Below are 20,345 nucleotides of genomic sequence, written 5' to 3'. Positions count from 1 at the left end.
GCCGGCTTCGGTGAAGCTCGATTCTTCCAATTCCCTCCCTTCTTCCTTTGCGCGATAATACCAGAGAACCGATGAAAAATCGCAATTTTCTGCGCTTTTATAAACTCCTTTCCAAAACGGGGGGCTCGTTGTAATCTCGTAAAAGAAAAATCTACGAATCGGTAAACACACAGAGGTGATTAATTTCCTTTCGCAGACAGACCAGATTCCAATAAAGTTCCAAAAACTCCGTGGTTCCGAATCTCGGGCGGCGAGGCGTCAAATTAACCGGACGATATCCGTTGCATCCTTATCTTTTCCTCGAGAGAAGGCAAAATCGAGGAGAGCCTCGTTCTTTCATTCCACCCAAGCCTTGACCTCACGCAACTCGTTTCCGCATTGGCACGCGCGCAATTCTTTTCTTTTCTCTTTTTTTCCACGTTCCACCGTACATCGCCGAACTTGCAAAAGCTCAAAAGCTTCGCCTTCACGCGTGATCGTAAATCTTGGTCGGATTTTCGGATAAGTATCGCTCGCTCGCGATATATTATTTCTGTAATTGTGGATGAGGATTTAACGCAAGAACTCGGTGTAATATAACGAACACAATCGATGGAACGCCGCTCATAGACACCGTGGCGATAATATCTTAATTTATGTCTCAGCCCGCCCCATTATCTCATTCACGTCTTTTCCTTTTCGGAAAAGGCTATCCTTCCGCGACCTCACGCAACGTTTCCGCCTTCCCATCGTCTCCACGGCTCTCCCTTATAGTTGCTGCACCTATTCCTATCCTCCTGGAATATAAATCTCTCTCTCTCTTCCTCTCTTCTATCCTACGGATTAATTCCCTTCTCCCCAAGGAAGAACTTGGCGAGAACGAAGATATTACGAGATCTCGCTTCCGAATAATCGTTTACCGATCCGGCCATTTTTTAATGAAAGGCGAAACGAGAGAAGAAGAGAAAGAAGAAGAAGAACGATGATCCGCGCGCATCCCGATTTCCATGGATCGTCTCGACAATGCTCCCATCTCTGTGGCTCTTTCGTACAAGTTATTTTTTATTTCTTTTCTTCTTACTTCTTTTTTTTTTCCTCTCCCCCTTTTTACCTCGAGATCCAACTAAGGTCGCGCCACTTAACGGTCCACGGCATATTGCATCGGCCGTTTCGCGTGTAGACGGCGAATGTTTCGAATGGGTATTGAAACACGAGGCATCCGCATGCCACCGACCCAGGACCACGCGGATCCTCGCGCACGGAGAGAAAACTCGGGTGAAAAGGAGAGAGCGCGTGCGACAATGGGGCATCACGCGGTGGATAACGAGCGCCAGTTATGTGTTATACCCTCTCACAATTTGCAATTTAGATTTCATTATCGATCGATGATCTTGCAGCAACATTTTGTGTCTCGTAGCCGATTGTTTCGGAAACAACAATAAAGTTGCCTTTGGGATACGTAGAATTAGGATACGTGGTGGCAATTTTTCCGCTTCCTGTGGAGATCGATCTCGGCGCGGGAAAAAAAAAAAGAATATCGCGATGGAAGATTCAGATTTTGATACAAGATTTTGAAACGGGATACGTTTCAAGAAATTTTAAACCTTCGACAAAACAGAGAAGAAAGGAGAGAGCAGCAAAGTTTGAAGAGGTTATGTAGAAACTATCGACGGGAGATACTTATTGTATCTATCGAAAATATTTGGAGTGGCATCGTAGCGCTTTCATGACTGTGGATTATTGCCTAACGGTTCATACCGGCTCCTTCCTAGACGGAACGATCCAAAAGTGAGCAAAAGATGCATCATCTTCGCACAAGAAGCAGGTAAAACTCGCGTCGCGTCAAATATTTCTTCCTTCTTTCGAAAAGCCAAGTTTTCGTTTATCGTGACTTTCGTAAAATTAAAAACGATCAAGAAATCCGCGTGTTCCTCTAATCGTTGTTATATCGAATATTTTCATATTTGCTCGCAATAATAATCATTTCCTCGTGAGGATAGCTGGAAGCTTAACGTTACGCAAACTCGGTCGCCGAGCGACGATCGAACGAAACGCGATCCATCGTCTCGCATAACGTTGACGACACGGTTCGACCGCCTCGCCTCGAATCGAGTGGCGCGAACGAGTTCGAAATAGCGAGAACGAGTTGGATGGATTCGTTTCTCGAGCGGGAGAGATCCAAAGGCTCCGTTCCGCAAAAGTGTGATAACGACGCGCAACTCCCCTCTCCTCCTCCTCGAGCGCTTATTTCCGCATTGCGTGCGAGCCTTTAAAGCGCGGAAAAACGCCGCTTCGGAGCACAAGCGTGCCGCGCCACGCTGTGCACTTACTCGAAACCCGCTCGTTCCAATAATGACGATCCTGGATTAACGGTACCGCAAATTGGTGTAGTAAAGGGTTCCGTAAAGTCCTTTATGGAAATGTCCATCGTAATATTGTTGGCTCGCATCTGGTGTCTCGAATAAACGACGCCCGAGTCCCACGTCGCGGTCATTAGAGATCTCTGTTCGCCAAGTGGCTCTGTCGCGTCACGGCCAATGATAGCCGATCACAAACGCTCTGTATTTATAGAGTCTAAGACCGTTTCGATGTCCCTTGTTACGCTTATGTACCGACATCGTGTTCCAAGAGGGGGATCAGACGAGAAGAAAGACAGGGAGGGAGAGAGAGATTGGAAACGGAACGAAAGATTGCGATTAATTTCTCTGGAGGAGCGTTCCTCTTCTCTCCGCGTCATATCGTCCCGATTTATATATATATATATATATACACGCTGTGTGGGATTCCGCTTTCGCGAGGAATAAGAGCGGGCGAGGAGAGGAGAGGGAAGGCGAGGAAAAAATTCGAGGGGGCGGCGGTGATCGTGGCCGGCTCGCCTCCTAATTCGGCCGGGGATCGAGAGACATCTTTTCGAGGTGCATCGGTGCAACGTCCTGCGAAGAAGAAGAAGAATCCTCCCGCCGCCTGGTAGGGTACCTTACACCGGGTAGGTTCCTTTGGACTGACTCACGTACCGGTCACTCGACCCATCTCCCTCCATCCTTCGCGTTGCCACTTTGTTCCACGAACAACTCCACGGAGAACTTGCTTTTCGGAAGCAAAAACGAACGTGGGCGAACTTCTCGAAGGACATTCTCACAGATTCTGTCTTTTCTTCCTCTCTCTTTCTCTCCTTCTTTCGTTCCTCCTTTCTTGCGCATCGACCACGCCGTTTTGTCCCTTCCTCTCCCTCTTTCGAACTTCTTTTCTTCTTTTCTTTTTTTTCCCTCCCATTCCCTCTCCTTCCTCACCCCTCCTCCTCTTTTACTCGGACGATTCGATCCTACGACGCGCATCGAGCTCGAGTTCACGATGCTATTTAGACACCGTGTTCCAACACGGCGACGTACCCGGCTTGATACGACTCGACGTCGTATCGATGATACCGCCCCGTCTTTCCTCGCCGCGCTAAACGATTCTGCTAGCTCCGAGATCCCTCTCCGAACAGGGAGAACGTGGAACCTGGGTTTAACGCGGTCAGAAAACCGTGAGACGTGCCGTCAAATCGTAGCCGACGCAAAACGGCGTATCTTCCCAACCGATTAATTGCACCCTTTACAACACGTGTCTTTTATTTTACACAAAGGGGAATCTGTTTCTTTCCACTCGGTTGTTCGCCGGCTTGTACAATCTTACATTTGATTCTCGTTAAAACGCAACGTTGAATATATCTATACGTTTGTTTATCGATAAATAACGTGCGTTTATATGACATACGTGATTGAATTGAATTCTTTCGACGAACGTTTCTTTTCCTTTCTTAACGAATAACCTCCGATCTGGATACGATATTATCGTCGTTGCTTATCACATTGAATTTTTCCATCCGAATTTATGTCCCTCATCAACTCAACTCATCTTTCCCTTTATCTTTACTTTTATTCTTATTTCTCGCTTAAAAAAAAAAAGAGAGAAAAGGAGAAAAAGAAAAATCTACCATTGTCTCGTGGGAAAAAAAAAAATCACCGAGACACCTTGTACGTATTCAGAAAATGTGCATAATCCCTTTCTCTACTTCCACAATAAAATACAGGCTGGCGACATTGAAATTGTACGTACGACATTCTTTCTCCCTCTTCCCCATTCAAGGAAACAAAGACAAGTACTTAGTTAGTTAAGACCTCGAGCGTTTCCCTATCACGGGACGTCGCGAGCTACACGTAACCCGTCCCTGGACAAAGAAACGATCGTCGTCAACGTGGAGAGCCAGGCTAGGCGCCATTATTGCCATCCGAGGTCCGCAACGCGACCCCGTATCGCGGAAGTCTGTTTCCCCTAAAGGAGTTACGAGTGACGTCACACGATCTCGAGGCTGAGGAGGACGAGGAGTCGAGATATCCAGCTCGATATTACGGCATAGGCAGCCAGCCTCCCCTTATCCTTATCCGAGGCGGACCGGCAGGAATTCAATCCGCGTTACGAGCGCCGCCGAGAGAATACCAGTTACAGCCATGCAAAACGCGTCCTCACGGTGCGTGAATAAGTGCGTGTTCGGCCGTACGTACACCGAGAGCTATGATTTACCGGAGCCGCGTGTAGCAACCGCACACCATCGTCCCGAGACGTGATCGTAGAAAAGCGAACGCGCTCGTTTGCCCCGCCATTGGAACAGAGAGTAGCACAGAGAGGTCGTTGCTACTTTTCTCGAGGAACTGTACAAGTGTAGAAGAGGATTTAAAGAGAGATTCGTTTCAATCGGATAGAGTTGTGGAAGTGGATTAGTTACGAAGAGGCGAGGTTTGGAAGATTCCTATTCGATTTCCAAAAATTAAGTTTAAATTTTTGCTCCGAATTTTTATGGAAATTATTCGAGAAATGGAAGTGGATTAGTCACGACATTTCTGTCAAATCTATTCTGAAAAAATCGAATTATCTGCGAATAATTTGCTATTCGACGATTTGCGAAGAATTTACTATTCGACGACACTGGAGATTCCTATTCGATGATTTCGAAAAATTAATTTAAATCGTTGCTCCGAATTTCTTCGAAATTACATTCTTGCCATCGAGGAACTGCATTATCTCTACTCTCGATGATATTCGATTCAATACGACATTCGAAAGTTATGTACTTCGGTGAATCGGCCGGAGATTAAATTCCTACTCGATGATAACCAAAAACAGCACGGCGTTCGAAAGTTACTCGGGAATTGTTCGGGAATTAAATTCATGAGAGGAAGGAGGAGGGGGAGAGAGAGAGAGAGAGAGAGAGGAGGAAATTCCAAAGCAAAGGAATTGGAACTGTGCAACTGTTGTTGCACAGTTTCAGGGTTTCAGTTGCACGCTACTTGTGTCGTTTCACGAGAAAATTGCACGGCTGGTTACGCGGTTTCCAGGAACACGGTTGCAAAGATTTCGCGCGTATTTTATCGCGCGTTTCTCCGTATATACCTGTTTCACGGATGGAGTGACTCGCAACCGGGCAGGTACACGTTGTAGATGACACTTTCGCGCGAAGGTCGTCTAAACGACCTTACGAAGGTCATGCGTGGATAATTCAATGCGTGTCTCTCGTTTAATGCCGTTTCTCCTTGATTACATCTCGCTTCCACGCTTTTACTTTTTTTTCTCTCCATCTCGATGATATTAACGCGATCCTTTCCCATTAAGAGATGATCGCGTATATAAATAATGGTCCCTAGCACGAGGATCCAAATGAACCAATTAACCGAGTCGGACGTTGCATAAATCACGATCTATCGATCGAAAGAGAGAAAGATATCGATAGATTAGTTCTCGCCGCGAACGAGGCAGCCATCTCCTCGGCGGCGTGGCCAACATAAATCCGCTCATTTTCTCAATTACGTTCGAGCATACGGCCGCGCACACGGCCCACTTTCAACGACCTTACGCGAACTAAAAGCCCATTTAAAGGCTGCACGAATTTTTCTGACCCACTGTGTACACGTAGCTCGAACGTCAAGGTGCTCGGCCACCTTGGCCGTCGGCTAGCTTTCCATCGGTGAAAGCTTCGCTTTGTGAAACGTTCGACGCGCTGCGTCCACCTCTCTCTCCCTCTCTCTCATTCGTTATATACGAAGAATCGCAAGACCGGTTAGACCTTCCTCAACAAGTCTCGGCCCGGACGTTGTCGATTCCTCGATGAGGAATTAACGGAAGTCGAATCGTGAGCTTCGAAGGAGGAATACGAAAAACGAAGGAGAGAGAATTCATCATGCATGGTGGTAAATTTTGCGCAAAATTCTTTGCACCGTGTGATCGTGAGATACAGATTTCTAATTTCCTCCCTCCCACCGATCTTATTTATGCGAATTTTAAATTGCAACAGGCGGACATTCACGTGCCGAGTAGCAGATACCAGATAGATAGGAAAGTCGTAAACCGAGGTAAGGCTGATTTTACAACGAGTCTCTCTGCCCATATACTCGATCGTCGATAGGAGAGAAACTCGAGGGAAATCTCATTAACCGGAGTGTCCGTGAAACGATAACGATGTCGTTAATGGGTAGTTTCACGATAATTAACCGTTCGTATCGAGAACTCGTTCTTTTTTTTTTTTTTTTTCGTCCAAGAAACAATGACATGTAATTTCGGTGTCATTTACTCGCTTCTTCGTGTACTCGTTTCGAGGCGTGAAAAAAGAAAAAGAGAGCCTCTTCGCGAGTTCAGACTACATAATCGATCCGTTAATCTTATCGTCGCGCCGAAACGACCAGAGGAAACGAAAAAGAAAAAGAAAAGAAAAACGAAGCGCGTCAATGGCTTGTTAACGAACTTTTATCAGGCCAGGACAATAAATCGACATATTCGTATCCGTTTTTCATTCATCTTTCTCTCTCTCTCTCTCTCTCCAGGGCGGGAATAACGACGAGGATAATATACGGAGAACGTTAGAATTTCCGTTTTCGTCGCGTGAAAACGACACGATTGAAAAGTGAACGTCATTCGCCGAAACGACTACGAAACTCTCGGATAAAAAGGACGACGATCACTCGAGGAGTCGGAAGAGATATTTTTTTAATAACTATTACTATCACTATACTATCTGGATATCCAAAGGAAAGAAGGAGTCGGTTTGGTACCGCTCGATGCCAATCTTGCGGAGTAAAATCGGCAAAATGAATCTCAAACGATACATTTTCATTTTCGATTGGAATAATATCATATAATTTCTAATATTTCTCATTAAGATGATATATTTTTTCAAAATATATTCCAAATCTTCGTTCCCTTCGGATCGATGAACAGATCTCTCTTCCCTTCCCAGACGAATAAATCGACATCGATCATCCCATCAAATTGGAACGCAGTGACGTGCTTTTCTCATCAAACTTTCCTCACCGTATCGTGTCATCCACTGTGACTGGAATATCGATAACACCGAATAATTAATAATGCATAGCGTGTAATTTTATAACAGGTGAGGTGAACATAGACGGAAAAATATGGAGCGTCTAATTGTATATTTGACTCGTAGGAAAACTCGTAGAAGGGTTTTCACGAGTGCGGTTTATCCAAGCCGTTCCGTAATCTAAACGATTGTCCATGTTGGACAATTTTACGAACCGGCCACGCCACCAGATAACCACGAATATCCAGATGTCCAGATTGTCGGAATAACCGCGATAAAGACAGCTCGATATATATATATATACATGTATATTCGGGCGGGGAATAAGTATAAGTCCAGAGGCGGTCGACTTCCTCTCGCTGTCGTTTCGATCTTGCCTTTTGTAGGGCACGCATTGGGTGGCCAGCTTGCGGAGCGCAAGTACAAGCAAGCCGGCCGATCAAAAAAACGCGGCGAGAGATTTCACTGCGTCGCCTCGCTCTCTTCCATCATTTCTTTTTTCAACCGACCCGATCACCGTTCCCCGTTCATCACCATCCGGTGCGCAATTTCGCCGTTGTTCTCGGCGTTATTACATTAATAACGATCCAGCCGGTCAAATAATTGGATCGAACGAAAAGAGAGAAGGAAAGGGAGGGGAGGGGAAAAAAGGAAAGTAATCCTCTCGTTTCTCTCTCGTTCGGCTTTCCCTTTTACTCGACTTCGCAAATGGACGGATACGTATTTTATATTCCCGACTCGAATTCGAAGATACACTTTAAGCGATCATCGAATTTCCTCCACTTCGACGAGGTCTGATTTTAATTTTTATTCCAGCAGATGTTACGCTCGTGGAGGGAACATAACGGTTTGCATTATTTCAAAAATTCCCGCGATGACTTCCGGTGTCCGGTTTCTTTGGTTCGATAGGTCGTCGCCCTTTCGAGAATGCAGAGATTTTCGCGAAAAAAGAAAAAGAGAGAGATTCGAAGCTACACGGCCTCAGCTGAACAAATACGCGCGCTTATATGGCTTCCACGCATTCAAATCTCCGCGTAATGACTATATTACATATTTACGCAGTCGTAAGAATCGTTGGAACATAAATTTGTCACGTTATAATTGCCTATTCAATCTCTCTACTTGGATCACTCGGTAGATAACATATTACGTTATTAATACGTATTATATTCTCCATCCACTGTATGTACTTTTGGAAAATTACTCGTCAAAACTTGGAATCTGATGAAGAAAAAATAAAAATAACGCCGAACACGAACGTTTCCTGTATCCATTACACTTGAGTGTAAATTTAAAGGAAAATGTTATTACTTTTGCAAAAATTACACCTCGAAACTTGTAACGAGTAGCCAGTACACTGCACGAGCGTAAGTCTGTTCGGAAAGCAAAGTGGGAAAATCAATCGGGAACGATTAGTCGTTCGCTGGTGGATCGTAACTCGACGATCTTTTCGCGAGAGAAGCAAGAAGGGAGAGTAGGAGGATGGGGAAATTGGATTAAGCCTTAAATACGATGGAAACCGCTTGGCTCGCGCTTAGAATCGCGGAAGATAAGGGATGGTCGGTTATCGTGCGTCTACCTTCTAAGGTACGCGCGGTTCTGCTCGCGGAGATATATACCCGGCCAACACCGACAAAGAGAATACATCTGGCCGCACCGATGCGCTTTTAAACGCGGCGAATCGATAAATAAATTCCGCACGAAATTTTATTACCGCTCTCGAGCGCGTATACGCTTCGGAATCGCGGACGAACCATTTGTCCGAGGCTGGGTAGGAGGGGAATAGCCGCGGTAAACGCTTCGATGAAGCTGTATAAATTATAGAATCGATTTGTTTGTCTTCGTAAATCTTTAATCCCGTTCGAAAACGGAGGACTCACATCGATCAATTTACCACCAGGATTCGCGCCTTCCTCCATACGTTCCAAGTTTGTTCGCGCGGGGAGTGAAAAACCGGTGGAAAGTTGTTGGAATATTTCTAGAGATCGAAAACTCGATCGAAGCGCGAAAAAGAATAAATTACGAAATTTCCACTCAGTTGCGATCTCATCGAGTTTCCAAACCTAATCTTCTTCGAAATATCGATTTTACTTTGACTCTTTTTACTCTCTCACTTCACATAGACTCTCCCTCTTCGAGAGTTCCTACCCGTATACACATATATACGATACGTACGCGCCGATAATAATCAATCTTCGATCGTTTAACTTGGGTAATTCAGCACTCGAGTTTATTCGAGGCTCGATACAGGCATTATATGAAAAACGAGTCGCTTTCTGCCTTATTCACGAATAAACTCGATACCCTCGGCGCCGATCCACACGGAGAAATTGGCCCCGTGTATTATTTATGGGATGGCCGCGTGAACGCGGACACGTATCGCTCGCCAATTTCCAAGTATCTGATGATATAGTTGGCCGGTCACTTGGTCAAATTGCGGGAGAGAGAGAGAGCGAGAGAGACAGAGAGTTTACATCACGAAGATCGTTCACGGAGAGGTGAGAGGATCCCGTGTTGCACCGACGATACCGGAAGATATCCCCCTCCCCTCCTCCCGGAACGAGACTTCGAGACTCGCCAGGCACGTACAGTATGTTTCCCCCCTCCGATGAATAAAGTTTCAGCGAAATTACGGTGGATTAAGATTTTTCCGCGGGATCATCGAGGAGAAATTTACAAAGGAACCGCGTGTTGCGCGGAACGATGATGTTCGCTGGTTACTTGGCTAACCAGCCGGCGTAAATATCCTATCAATTCCAACGGTGTCGAACGTTTTCGTCGGATCAATATTACCCCGGCCATTACGGTGAAATTGTAAAATAATAATACGCCCTATGAATGAGAATGCCGTAAATTCCGCCGTAAATTAAGCTTATCGCGCGGAATGTTAGTTGGCAGTAGACGAAGGACGAAGCGTTCGATAAAAATATAATCGTCGATATATCCTGCCGGATCGAAATCGGAAATATTGAACAAATCGATCGATCTCCCGAATTGAAGCACGCGAAGAGAATTCGATTACGATACGCGAATTATTCGATGGCGAAACGGAGAGTTGTCCTCCCCGCGTTGCAGCAATTGTGCGCGCCGCTGTTGCAACGGATCTCTCGATATCTCTCGATTCTCGGTCGCGGATCGAACCGCCGCGAGCCGAGTTTAACGCCCTGCATGTAGGCTACTCTGCAGTTCCGCCGTGCACGACGGTGAAAGTGCACACAGGCGCGTGACCGTGGCCGTGTGCGCATGCACGCACACCACGCCGTTGTGTTTTGCCGATTCCATGCACGCGCGCATCGGCGCGGCGTGGCGCGCTGGGATACGCGCCACCACGGCAAAAGGAAAAGCAATTTTTCTCGACTGAGCTTCAAAGAGGATACGACGAAGCGTGGCGTAAGTACGTTTCGCTGAATAATTTGCATAACGCTCGGGATATAGGGGGAGAGGGGGAGAAGCGCGAAAACCTAGCCGAGATTTATATCGGCGGCTCTCGAGGAGAGATGTTTCTTGCACGCGCGAATTCCTTTTCGTCCCCGCGGCCACGAAATTTTGCAATGTCCCCGGAGAACGTGACTCGTCTTGGGGAAAAACGCGAGTGCACGCGTGTAATTAAACCTCTTGGCGAGGCGGGATTTGTAGAGAGAGGGTAAATCGAGGAGGAGGATAATAGGATGTCGGAAGAAGGGTTCAAAGTCCTCGACGGGTGCAAAGTTTCATTCTACGGATCATCGCATGGATCACGCCCGAGAGAGATCAAACGGCATGTTTTCTCAATAATTCAGCGCGTGCCTCGCGTTGCGAGCGGGCCCCCCCATCTTTTATTCATGAGGATCGTGCCGTCCTTTTTGTAATTACGCCAGCACGCATCGCATAGAAGAGGTGTCTCTCGATTCTCGATTCGAGGCTTCGATTCGAATCGTGCAGGACGCGGCCGTTTGTCGCGCGATTAATAAAACGGCCACCGCCGAGGATAGTTACAAATTATTATCATCCACGGAAATCCTCCCTTTCTTCTTCCCCCCGTAATTATCGATGATGTCCTTCCTTCAACATTCCGGAAACGTGGAGACCGATCGCTGATTGGATCGTGAAATATCGATTTGTACATGCAAGTAGGATCAGCGGTTGCGGCAAAAAGCCTGGGGCGAAGCTCGAACCGTTGCATTTCCCATAGAGGTGGTTTCGCTCGATATCCGGCCATCTCTCTCTCTCTTATATCCATCGATATCTTTCGAATCCACCGTCCTCTGGATAATAAGTAACTTTCATTTCCTCCCCCGACGGCGGTCTCTCCATCGAGCAGGCGAGAGCAACACGTGTCCGACTATATAACTCGGCTCATAAACGGCAAACAGGTACAGCTCGCGACGTTAATGACCGGAGCCTGTTTTCTAGCCGATAATTCTATCCTAATGAAACGTTCGTTTTTATGGGATCTACTGGAAAGGGTTACCGAGCGGTGTGTGCTGACATTCAGTCGGTGGCTGGAAGCGCGAGTGATAATATCGTGTACGGGGGGGGATACGAACGAAGAGACACTTTGTGCAATTCCGCGGAATTGGAATTCCCAATTTCTGAGTTATTTCACGACGAGTTCAAATTTGCCACGGGGAAATATTAAAAATTTGAACGCAATGATCGTTAATTTTTTTCTTCTTCTTCTTCTTCTTCTTCTTCAAAATTGCTTTTAATTCGATTCGTCGTCGTTAACTCAAAGAATCCCGCGATACCTGGCAGGATTATTTTGCTTCCACTCAAGTTTACTTACGATAGAAGGGGGAGGGGAGGAAATATTCGCATCCTTGCCACATCCTTCACGGTCGATACCTCGTCCTCGGCGTAGGGCAAGTACGACCCCACAGCGCGGCTTATTATTCCAGAAGGTGCAGCAATTCCCCTCGATGTTTGCGGCGCACGCAATGTATGCGTGACATCCGGCCCCTTCCTCGCGTCTTCTACGCGTACGCATCTTTGAATTTTACTGAAAGGATCGCGGGTCCTCTCGATCATACATCGCGCATCTTCATCGAATGCTATACGACCACCGTATTGGAATGCCGTGTAACGTTGCACGGAAATATTTCTCCACCGAAACGTGATTTCTCTCCCAATTATACGCTGTGATTATTAATGCTCTGCCGCGCGTGCGCTCACCCCTCCTCAAACACCAGCATTTCCTCGCTGTTGCGTAACCGCTCGTCCTCCATCCGATTAACGCAGCCCAACAAACGACAATTGTTCCTCGAATCCCTCCAATAATCGTCCATCTTTCCAAACTCGCACGAGTTCCTTCCTCTCCTTCGTATCCATCCGAGTACCCGAAATATCTTTTTAAGAAGAATTCCTGCCCACAGTGCGCACACCCTTCCCACCCGTTCCTTTCGGCTTCGAGAATTATGTTGGCCGGTGTCCGCGGAACCCGCGTCGCAATTAATCCCAGACACACCGGGACGTAAGATAGCGTCCTCCTCCGTTTCGCAGTTCCGCGAATGATTATCTTAACTTATTGTTCCACGAAATTTCGGGTTTGCGACAGTGGTTAACGGGCTCTGTGTGCAGTACTCTCCCGCATATTCATTCACGGGGTGTACCGAAAATCACGGCGAAAAAATAAGGGGAAGAGACAAGAGAGATTTCTGATACCAGATCGAGAAATCAATTTACGAAATTGTTCTCCGGAATATCCCAGCGATAACTTTCCTCCATTTTCCCCAATTTTACGCAACAATGTCCGTCTCGATGTCCGTCCTCTTCTCGTTCCTGTTATTAAAACATTTATTATCATGGACACAGGCATTTCACAAGGGATTTCCACGGGAAACGAAGGACCCTCCTTCCTTCCACCTCCTCTCTCGCCACGATTTCCAGCACACCGTCTATACGCGGAGCCCCGTCGTATATTTATATTCAAGCGGAAAATGTTGTACGATTCGCGCTCGTGCAAACGCGCCTTTACACGTGTTACTTACGACGTGCCGCAAGTAACGACGTTACGCGTGTACGTATACTGGCCAGTCTTAAACCATAAAGGAAAGAGAGAGAGAGAGATGAGAGTGATGCACGTGCGCGCCATAGTGTGTACAGTGCTTTACGACGGTCGAGCTTTAACGACAGTGGCGCGCTTACACCGAATGAATATTAAATATAAGCGATATCGGAGGAGGAGGGGTGGGTGTTCGTTCTCCGCCTCTCTCCTTTCGCGCTTCCCCTCGTCCGATCGGCCGTGTATATCTTCGTGGGCCGTGTAATCGCCCACGAGCGTTGCACGTCGACTGGAAGGGGCCAGGAACCGAGAATAATTGCCATTATCATTGTATCGGTCTGTAACGGAATCTCTACATACGCCAGAGTATTTCTTATGGTCCATTCGTTGTCGCAACGTCTCGATGGGTTAAGCGTTTGATTTTCGAAGGAAAGGATCGGGAAGTGGACAGAGTTTAAGAGATCCCTCTTCGTTAAGTAATTTTTTAAGTAAGATCGATTGCAAACAAGTTTCCCTTCTTTTATATATATTTGAAAATTAAAAACTGTCGTTGCTTGATCGAGGAAGGTAAATACTGTTCGTAAAAAAAGAGGAAAGGAAATGTAACACCGTTTGCAAAGAAAGGAAATTTTCGTCGTGATATATATGTCATATATCATTCTCGACTTTGTAGCCACTTTGTTAGCTAATTGTAATTGGATAGATGAAATATATAATTCAGATCTGTAACGAAAGGGAGCATAAATCACTGGGTCGAAATGCAATTAACTCGTCTGTCGAGATACGCGAGAAAGAGAGAGAGAGAGAGAAAGAGGGAGAGGGAGGGAGAGTAAGTACCGCCTCTCTCAAGAGACATCGAATTATATTAGTAAAAGCGATACACTACTACGGCTCGATTTCACCGGCCGCGTAATTGCGATTAATTAACCGGTCTGGGCGGAAGTGCCGGAGGCTGGAAGGAAATGAAATTCGAAAGTGGATTGGGATCTTGATAGACCGCGTGAGAATTGCGCAAATCCAATGCATAATTAATTTCGATGATGAAATTGGCGTACGTACGCCCACTAAACGTACCTAGATAGATAAATATCCATTCGAAATTAGCACAAGAAATGCATATCTATCTAATCGAAAATCGAAGATAGAAGGTTCATTTTTTTTTCCATAAAAGTATTAGGCTCGATTCGATAAAATCGATCGATCCTATCGACGATCTATGGGAAATATGAATTCGAAATGTGACGAAAAATCGAACGACAAAAGAGCAAGATGTCGCAAGAATTGATAGATCTCTCTCTTTTTCTCCCTCTTTTTCTCTTCATTGCATAACAGGGCAATTAGCCTGGATTCTAACGAGAAATCAACAACCTGATCCCTCAACTATGTGCGAGAGAGAAGCGATCTTACGAAAAATCACGATCGATTAAATAATCTATTGTTCCATGGCGGAATGAGTTCGATCATCGGGAATGATTCCCTTGTAAAATCACGGTTGTTTGCGCGATAATTCAGAGAATACCGGAGTCGAGGACGTTCAATTATTAATAATTAACCGGCGATCGGAACGCTGGTCGTGTCGAATGGCGGGCGATAAATTAACATCGAGGCCGATAATCGTTAGCTGTGACCGGTTTAGTTTCGTTGGCCGATAAAGTAGCGTCCATTACGGCTTTTGAAATGATTGTCGATAAATTTCCGCGCAAGGGATGCGCCTCAAAGATGAGACTGACCAATCTCGAGATACGTGCATGGATACGTCGGAGAATTGCACCTTATCGAGCACGATTATCGGGGATTTATCATCTCGAAGAGTTGCAAAATATCGCGAACAGCTTCCATCATTCGAAAGATATCATCCAATTCTCGCGTGGAAAACAAGAGTGAATGAGCAATGGTGGCAAGCAAAGCATAAAGAATTTTAAAATTTTTATTAGACCCGCTTTCGCTCTTTTATACGTTCATTTATATGTAACGTTCCAAACAGCGCGACAGATACGGCAGAATACAATAGTTAAGAGACATTATATCTGATGAATAGGACAGATGTTCCTATTTGATTTTTCCCTACGGTGATTGTAACCGCATTGTCGGACAACAATATGACTCATTTTCTCTTGGAGAGTTTCTATGGCGGAGTATTACAAGGCTACTATGTAAATGTGTTAATTAATATTATTATAAGTTTACATTTTTAACACACAACAGACTGCCAGAATATGCGCATACATATATACGTACGAAGAAGAAACGTTATTAAATTAAATTAATTATCAAACAAAGAAGAAGAAGAAGAAGAAGAGAAGGTCGAAAGAGGAATAGCCAAGAAAATATCGCATTCCTCTTTCCGGTATCTCTGACTGACGCTTGTTTAGAAATACCGAGACACCCAGTGTAAGATAGTTGGCTCGAACGTAGCGTACAAATCGTTCCCGAGCATGTCAATAGAATGTAACGCGTAGTGGGCTTGGTTCAACAGCGCACCGTAAACCCGAGCCCGTTGGAATGCAAGCAAGGCGCAATGATCGTCGTTTAACTACCACGAACCCGGCAATTATTCTAATAATTCGGTTGTTGCGTAAAGGCCCATCGTAATTGTTTTATGCCCGATTCCTCTCTCGGCTCTGCCCGAACGTGTGCATACGTTCCACACACTTATCCGTCGTAAACTTAATGCCCGCGAAAATTCTCTCCAGCCAGACAACACGCATGTAGGTTGCCCGATCGGTTTTCCACCGACGATGCCTCGTTACGGCCAGCCTCTTCCTCCTCCTCCCCTCTTTCCTTTCGCGCGCCTAGGATTCGGTCGCTCATCCCCTTCGACCGCCACTCTATTATTCCACGGATAACTGGGGATAACTATTCTCGACTAATTGCCGGACGCCCGCCAATTATTGGAACGTTCTCGAGGTCGTCCTAGGACGGCCCCTCGCGTTTATGGTAATCGTTAGCGTTAAAATTTACGCGCGAGCACAAGGGAGGGGAGGGGGAAGAAATACTTACGTGTCCCTTGTTTCGACCAAGCTTCTCCTCCACCGTGATTATTCCTCCGTACGGATAATGTTATTATTATCCGCATACCGCGTAATTACTCCATTTGCAAGAAAATAATGCTGTCGATTATGCGTCGGCCACTTGTGCGCCTACGTGCAAACGCGCGTATATATGCGTGTGTGTATACTTTTTGTAAGAACAGATGTCGCGTTTAAATGGACTCTGTCTGGTGAACGGATCAATTATTCGTTGACTTTTTTTTTTTATTCCTTCTAGAAGAAACGGGAAGGTTCGGGAAAATGAAAATTGGTAGATATATATATTCACGTTTGCAGAGACTAATTCAACCTATGTTGAAATATGCAAGTCGCTTTTATAGACCATTCTCCCTCCTTTCGAGAAAATAAAGCATTGGCGATCTTTCTTAAACGAGGGACGCGATTTTACGACGAATCGATTAGACGTTCCTCGACGCCGTTTCTTGCTCGATCACCAACTATGACCAACAGCTTTCGTTGCGTTACTTATAACAATTGCGGTGATAACTTCCACGCGAAACATTCAACGAACGATCGATCGATCGATCCAGAATTACACGCTTTTCTTCTTCTTCTCGATTTGTCCTTACTCGCTCGTTCGCGGTCGAAAATACCTAATTCTGAGACCCTGTAATCCTTGTCAGTGGTGCATGCGTAACTAATGTACACCCGATTCGCAATTAATCGAATCCTTTTTTTCTTTTCGACGAATTCAATACGCCGTACGAACAGATTCGATTCGTTCGGATCACGTACACGGTTAATTATATACCGTTAATAGATTATGGGATTACGTTATTTAGTTACAGATAACTTTCAACCAAGTTTTCAGCGCCTATCGCTATTTCAGTGATGTAATGCCAATTTAACGCATTATTTACTTATTTCTTCAAATCGTGAAATAACATTTCTTTAAAAATAAAATTTACAGTTAATTACTTTCCTGATCCCCGAGTAATGTAAAAGTTGTATTTCGAAAATTATGTAATGAATTTATTAAAAAAAAAAAAAAGAAAAAGCAACACATCCGGTAAAGAGAAAAGAAGGTCGGTCCTTCGATAATGGGTTAAACACCAGTTAAAAGACGAAAAGAAACAACGCGGCAGTTTTTCCTATATATAGCCAATGGCGACATGAATCGAAGATCACCCTCCTCGTGAATGCGTCACATTGTTCGTTTGAAGATTGAAACCTGGAGAACGATACACCGCGGCCTGACCTTGATAATAATTCCGAAAGAATAAGAGAGGAATGTTGGAACGGGGATGAGGCCTTCGAAGTGCGCGTCACTGTAGGTCTTCCACTCCCCTCCACACCGTCCTTCCTCCCTCTCATCTTTTTCCCGCAACTTGGCCACGATTCCTCGAATTCGAGAAACTGGTCCTGCAACAATTTGTTATCCGGCATCCATCGAAGAAGCTCCCCGGATCAATCAGTAATAACCCTCCTTCCTTTCCTTCCTTCCCCTGGATATACGTGACCATCGCACGCGGAATCGCAATCCTCTCCTCTTAACCCCTCCCTCCCTCTCTCTCTCCTTCCTCTCACGCGGAAAATCATATCGAAAGGAGAAGTGAACATCCTCGACGTGGCTCAGAAACGTAGTTTTCCCAATAACGAATTTATCCATCGTGTTTTTTTCTTCTTTTTGATTAAACGAATAAAACCGCGAAAAAAGGAAAAAGAGAGGAGATGCGGAGATGCTCTCTTATTCGTTTGCACGAAACGAGGAACTCGAATTCTTCTTCTTTCATCTTGCCTTCTTTCCTCTTCGATGGATCGCGCGTTTCTTTCTTTTTTTTCTTTTAATTCAAACAGCCGATCTCAATTAATTTCTTCGACGGTGTTTTATTCTCGCGATTCTCGGACACCGGCGTCGCGTCTCGCCGCGGGATGACACAATTTATAGCGAGGTAAATTCTCGGTTCGTTCGCGGTTTCGAAACGATTTGCTCGTTTTACTTGCGACGCGGTGTCACGTCGCGCCTGTTCGTCTTTAAACGGTCCGCCATACTGTCCCTTATATTATCTCGTTTATCGCCCATCAAATCGTCCTTCATCCATGCGCGGACACGTGAAAAAACGAAAAGAGAGAAAAGGGGGAAAAAAAGGAGAGGAAAATAAACCCCGGTTGATCCGGCTCGCGAGATTACAGTATACGTACGCTCTCGTCGCGACGTGTGCAAGCAACTTTGTGTAAATCTCTTGGCGCAAGGTTGTCAATTATCGTCGTTCGGTTACCCGATCGACCATATTAACGTCGCTGTCGTTGTCCAAGAGTATCGCCTGTTACGACACGAGACCGACGGGAGAGAATATGATTCCGAAGAAATATTCGAGAAACCGGCTAACTTTCCAATTTCGAACATTTCGCGGGATTGAAACTACCATACATCGAATACGTCAACGGAGATATCCCTATCTCCCAAGGGTATATCTTCTCTTAATAAGAAAAAAAGCAAGAAAAAAGGAGAAAAGAATCGAAGCTTTATACTCGGCTATATTACAGAGATCGTGGATATATACACCTTCGTTTTCTCCTTCGTTGTACGTCGACGGAGATTTTTTCCATTACATATGGATGGAATAACGTAACGTGAGAATTTTTCCTCGATTCCCGAGGCAAGAAGCATCGATGAGAGGTCGCAAGATCATTTATCACGCGTCGAAGCATCGCTGCGATTCACCGCGTGTATTCCAACCGTTGGAACCGTTAACGTTTTACGCTTTTAATTGCCTGCTCGCTGATTTCTCGGTTTAATAATTTCTCGCGGCCGTTTCCGCGGCTTGCGCAACGCCCGATACACGGGATACATTTGCATAGATTTTCCGGAGGATGCGCGTTCGAAGGGAAATTCGAGCGAGGAGGAGGAGAAACGGATCGAATCGAGCAGATGAGTCGAAAACTTGCTTCACCTTTCACGAAATTATCTCCCCCTTAGGGCGGCGTATTACGAGGCGCGCGACGTGTGCACCTCGTAAATCACCTCGTCGTTCCGCAACGCGCGACGAGAAGAGAAACAATGAGCTCGGTACACGGTGTAAAAGCACGCAGGTGCGTATCAAGGAAGGAAGGGAAGGAGCACATTCGCAACTTTCTCTTCCAGCTCAATCAAATTTCCTAATAAGAACCCTCGCAACCCTTGCATTATCGCGAAATTTACTTACTTTTTAGCTAGACGAAAACAAGCGAATCGAATGCCTGGAGGATATTAATTTCCTTTCAACGTTGAACGATTGAATGTATAATACAACGACGTAATCCGAATTCACTCGGAGCGAACGCGTTTCTCTCCGTCAAAATTATACGTTATCACGGGAGAGATAGATAAGGCTGAGGGGAAGGGAAAAAGTGACAGGAGATTTTATTAGAGGAAGGAAGAACTGAGGACACGGTCGAGCTACTCGGGATATTAAGCGGGTCGATTTTGTCGTACGAGGTAGGAGAGCGGACGACACGTGTATCGAGGCGCGCTAAGTGCAGGCTTGGATTTGCGGTGGCGGCGGGCAAAGGGGAGAAACGTGACGCGCGGCACAGGGAGCTGATATGAACGGGAACCGGAGTGCCAGGGACACCCACGTGTGACAAGGCGTCGCATAATCTAGCGGACATTTAGCGTAGGCAGGGTACTAGCCGCGGTGGCTGCAGGTGCTTCGATGGACAGGTGAAATTTCATAGCGAATCAACGCGATTAATCGTCTCGAATAGTTTCGATTCCATCGAGAGGGAAAGCGTGGAAAATGATGGAGATGATAAACGAGAGAGAGAGAGAGCATAAATGACGGTACACGAATCTTATTCCCTCCTGATCCGAGCTGGAATTTTAAGATCATCAAGAACGCGCGGGATCAAAGAGCACGAGCAGCGAGAAAACGTTGCGAGAAATTGGTATGAATTTCGACGATGGGAGCCGATATTAGGGGGAAACGATGTTGCTCGTTAAGTATTCACGACAAAACTACATTTACCCCCGGATGCACATCGTCGTTGGAACAAGCAACATTAG

General features: G+C 45.7%; 1 protein-coding gene across 2 annotated transcripts in view; it reads right to left on the bottom strand.

Moving 5' to 3' along the window:
- The window catches only part of LOC133665801 (uncharacterized), a 77,285-nt gene that overhangs the window by 5,035 nt on the left and 51,905 nt on the right, over positions 1 to 20,345 (bottom strand). The window contains exon 6 of one of the 2 annotated variants that reach the window (XM_062072598.1): positions 7,123 to 7,342. The exons of the other annotated variant lie outside the window; for it this stretch is intronic. Coding sequence (XP_061928582.1) covers positions 7,274 to 7,342 — 69 coding nt within the window. The 3' untranslated portion in view covers positions 7,123 to 7,273. Of the gene's footprint in view, positions 1 to 7,122; positions 7,343 to 20,345 lie in introns of those variants that run through there. 2 annotated transcript variants of the gene reach the window in all.

The sequence above is a fragment of the Apis cerana genome, linkage group LG3 (genome assembly GCF_029169275.1).
Source record: "Apis cerana isolate GH-2021 linkage group LG3, AcerK_1.0, whole genome shotgun sequence".
In the NCBI taxonomy this organism is placed as follows: Eukaryota; Metazoa; Arthropoda; class Insecta; order Hymenoptera; family Apidae; genus Apis; species Apis cerana.
This window is presented reverse-complemented; position numbering and strand designations above follow the sequence as displayed.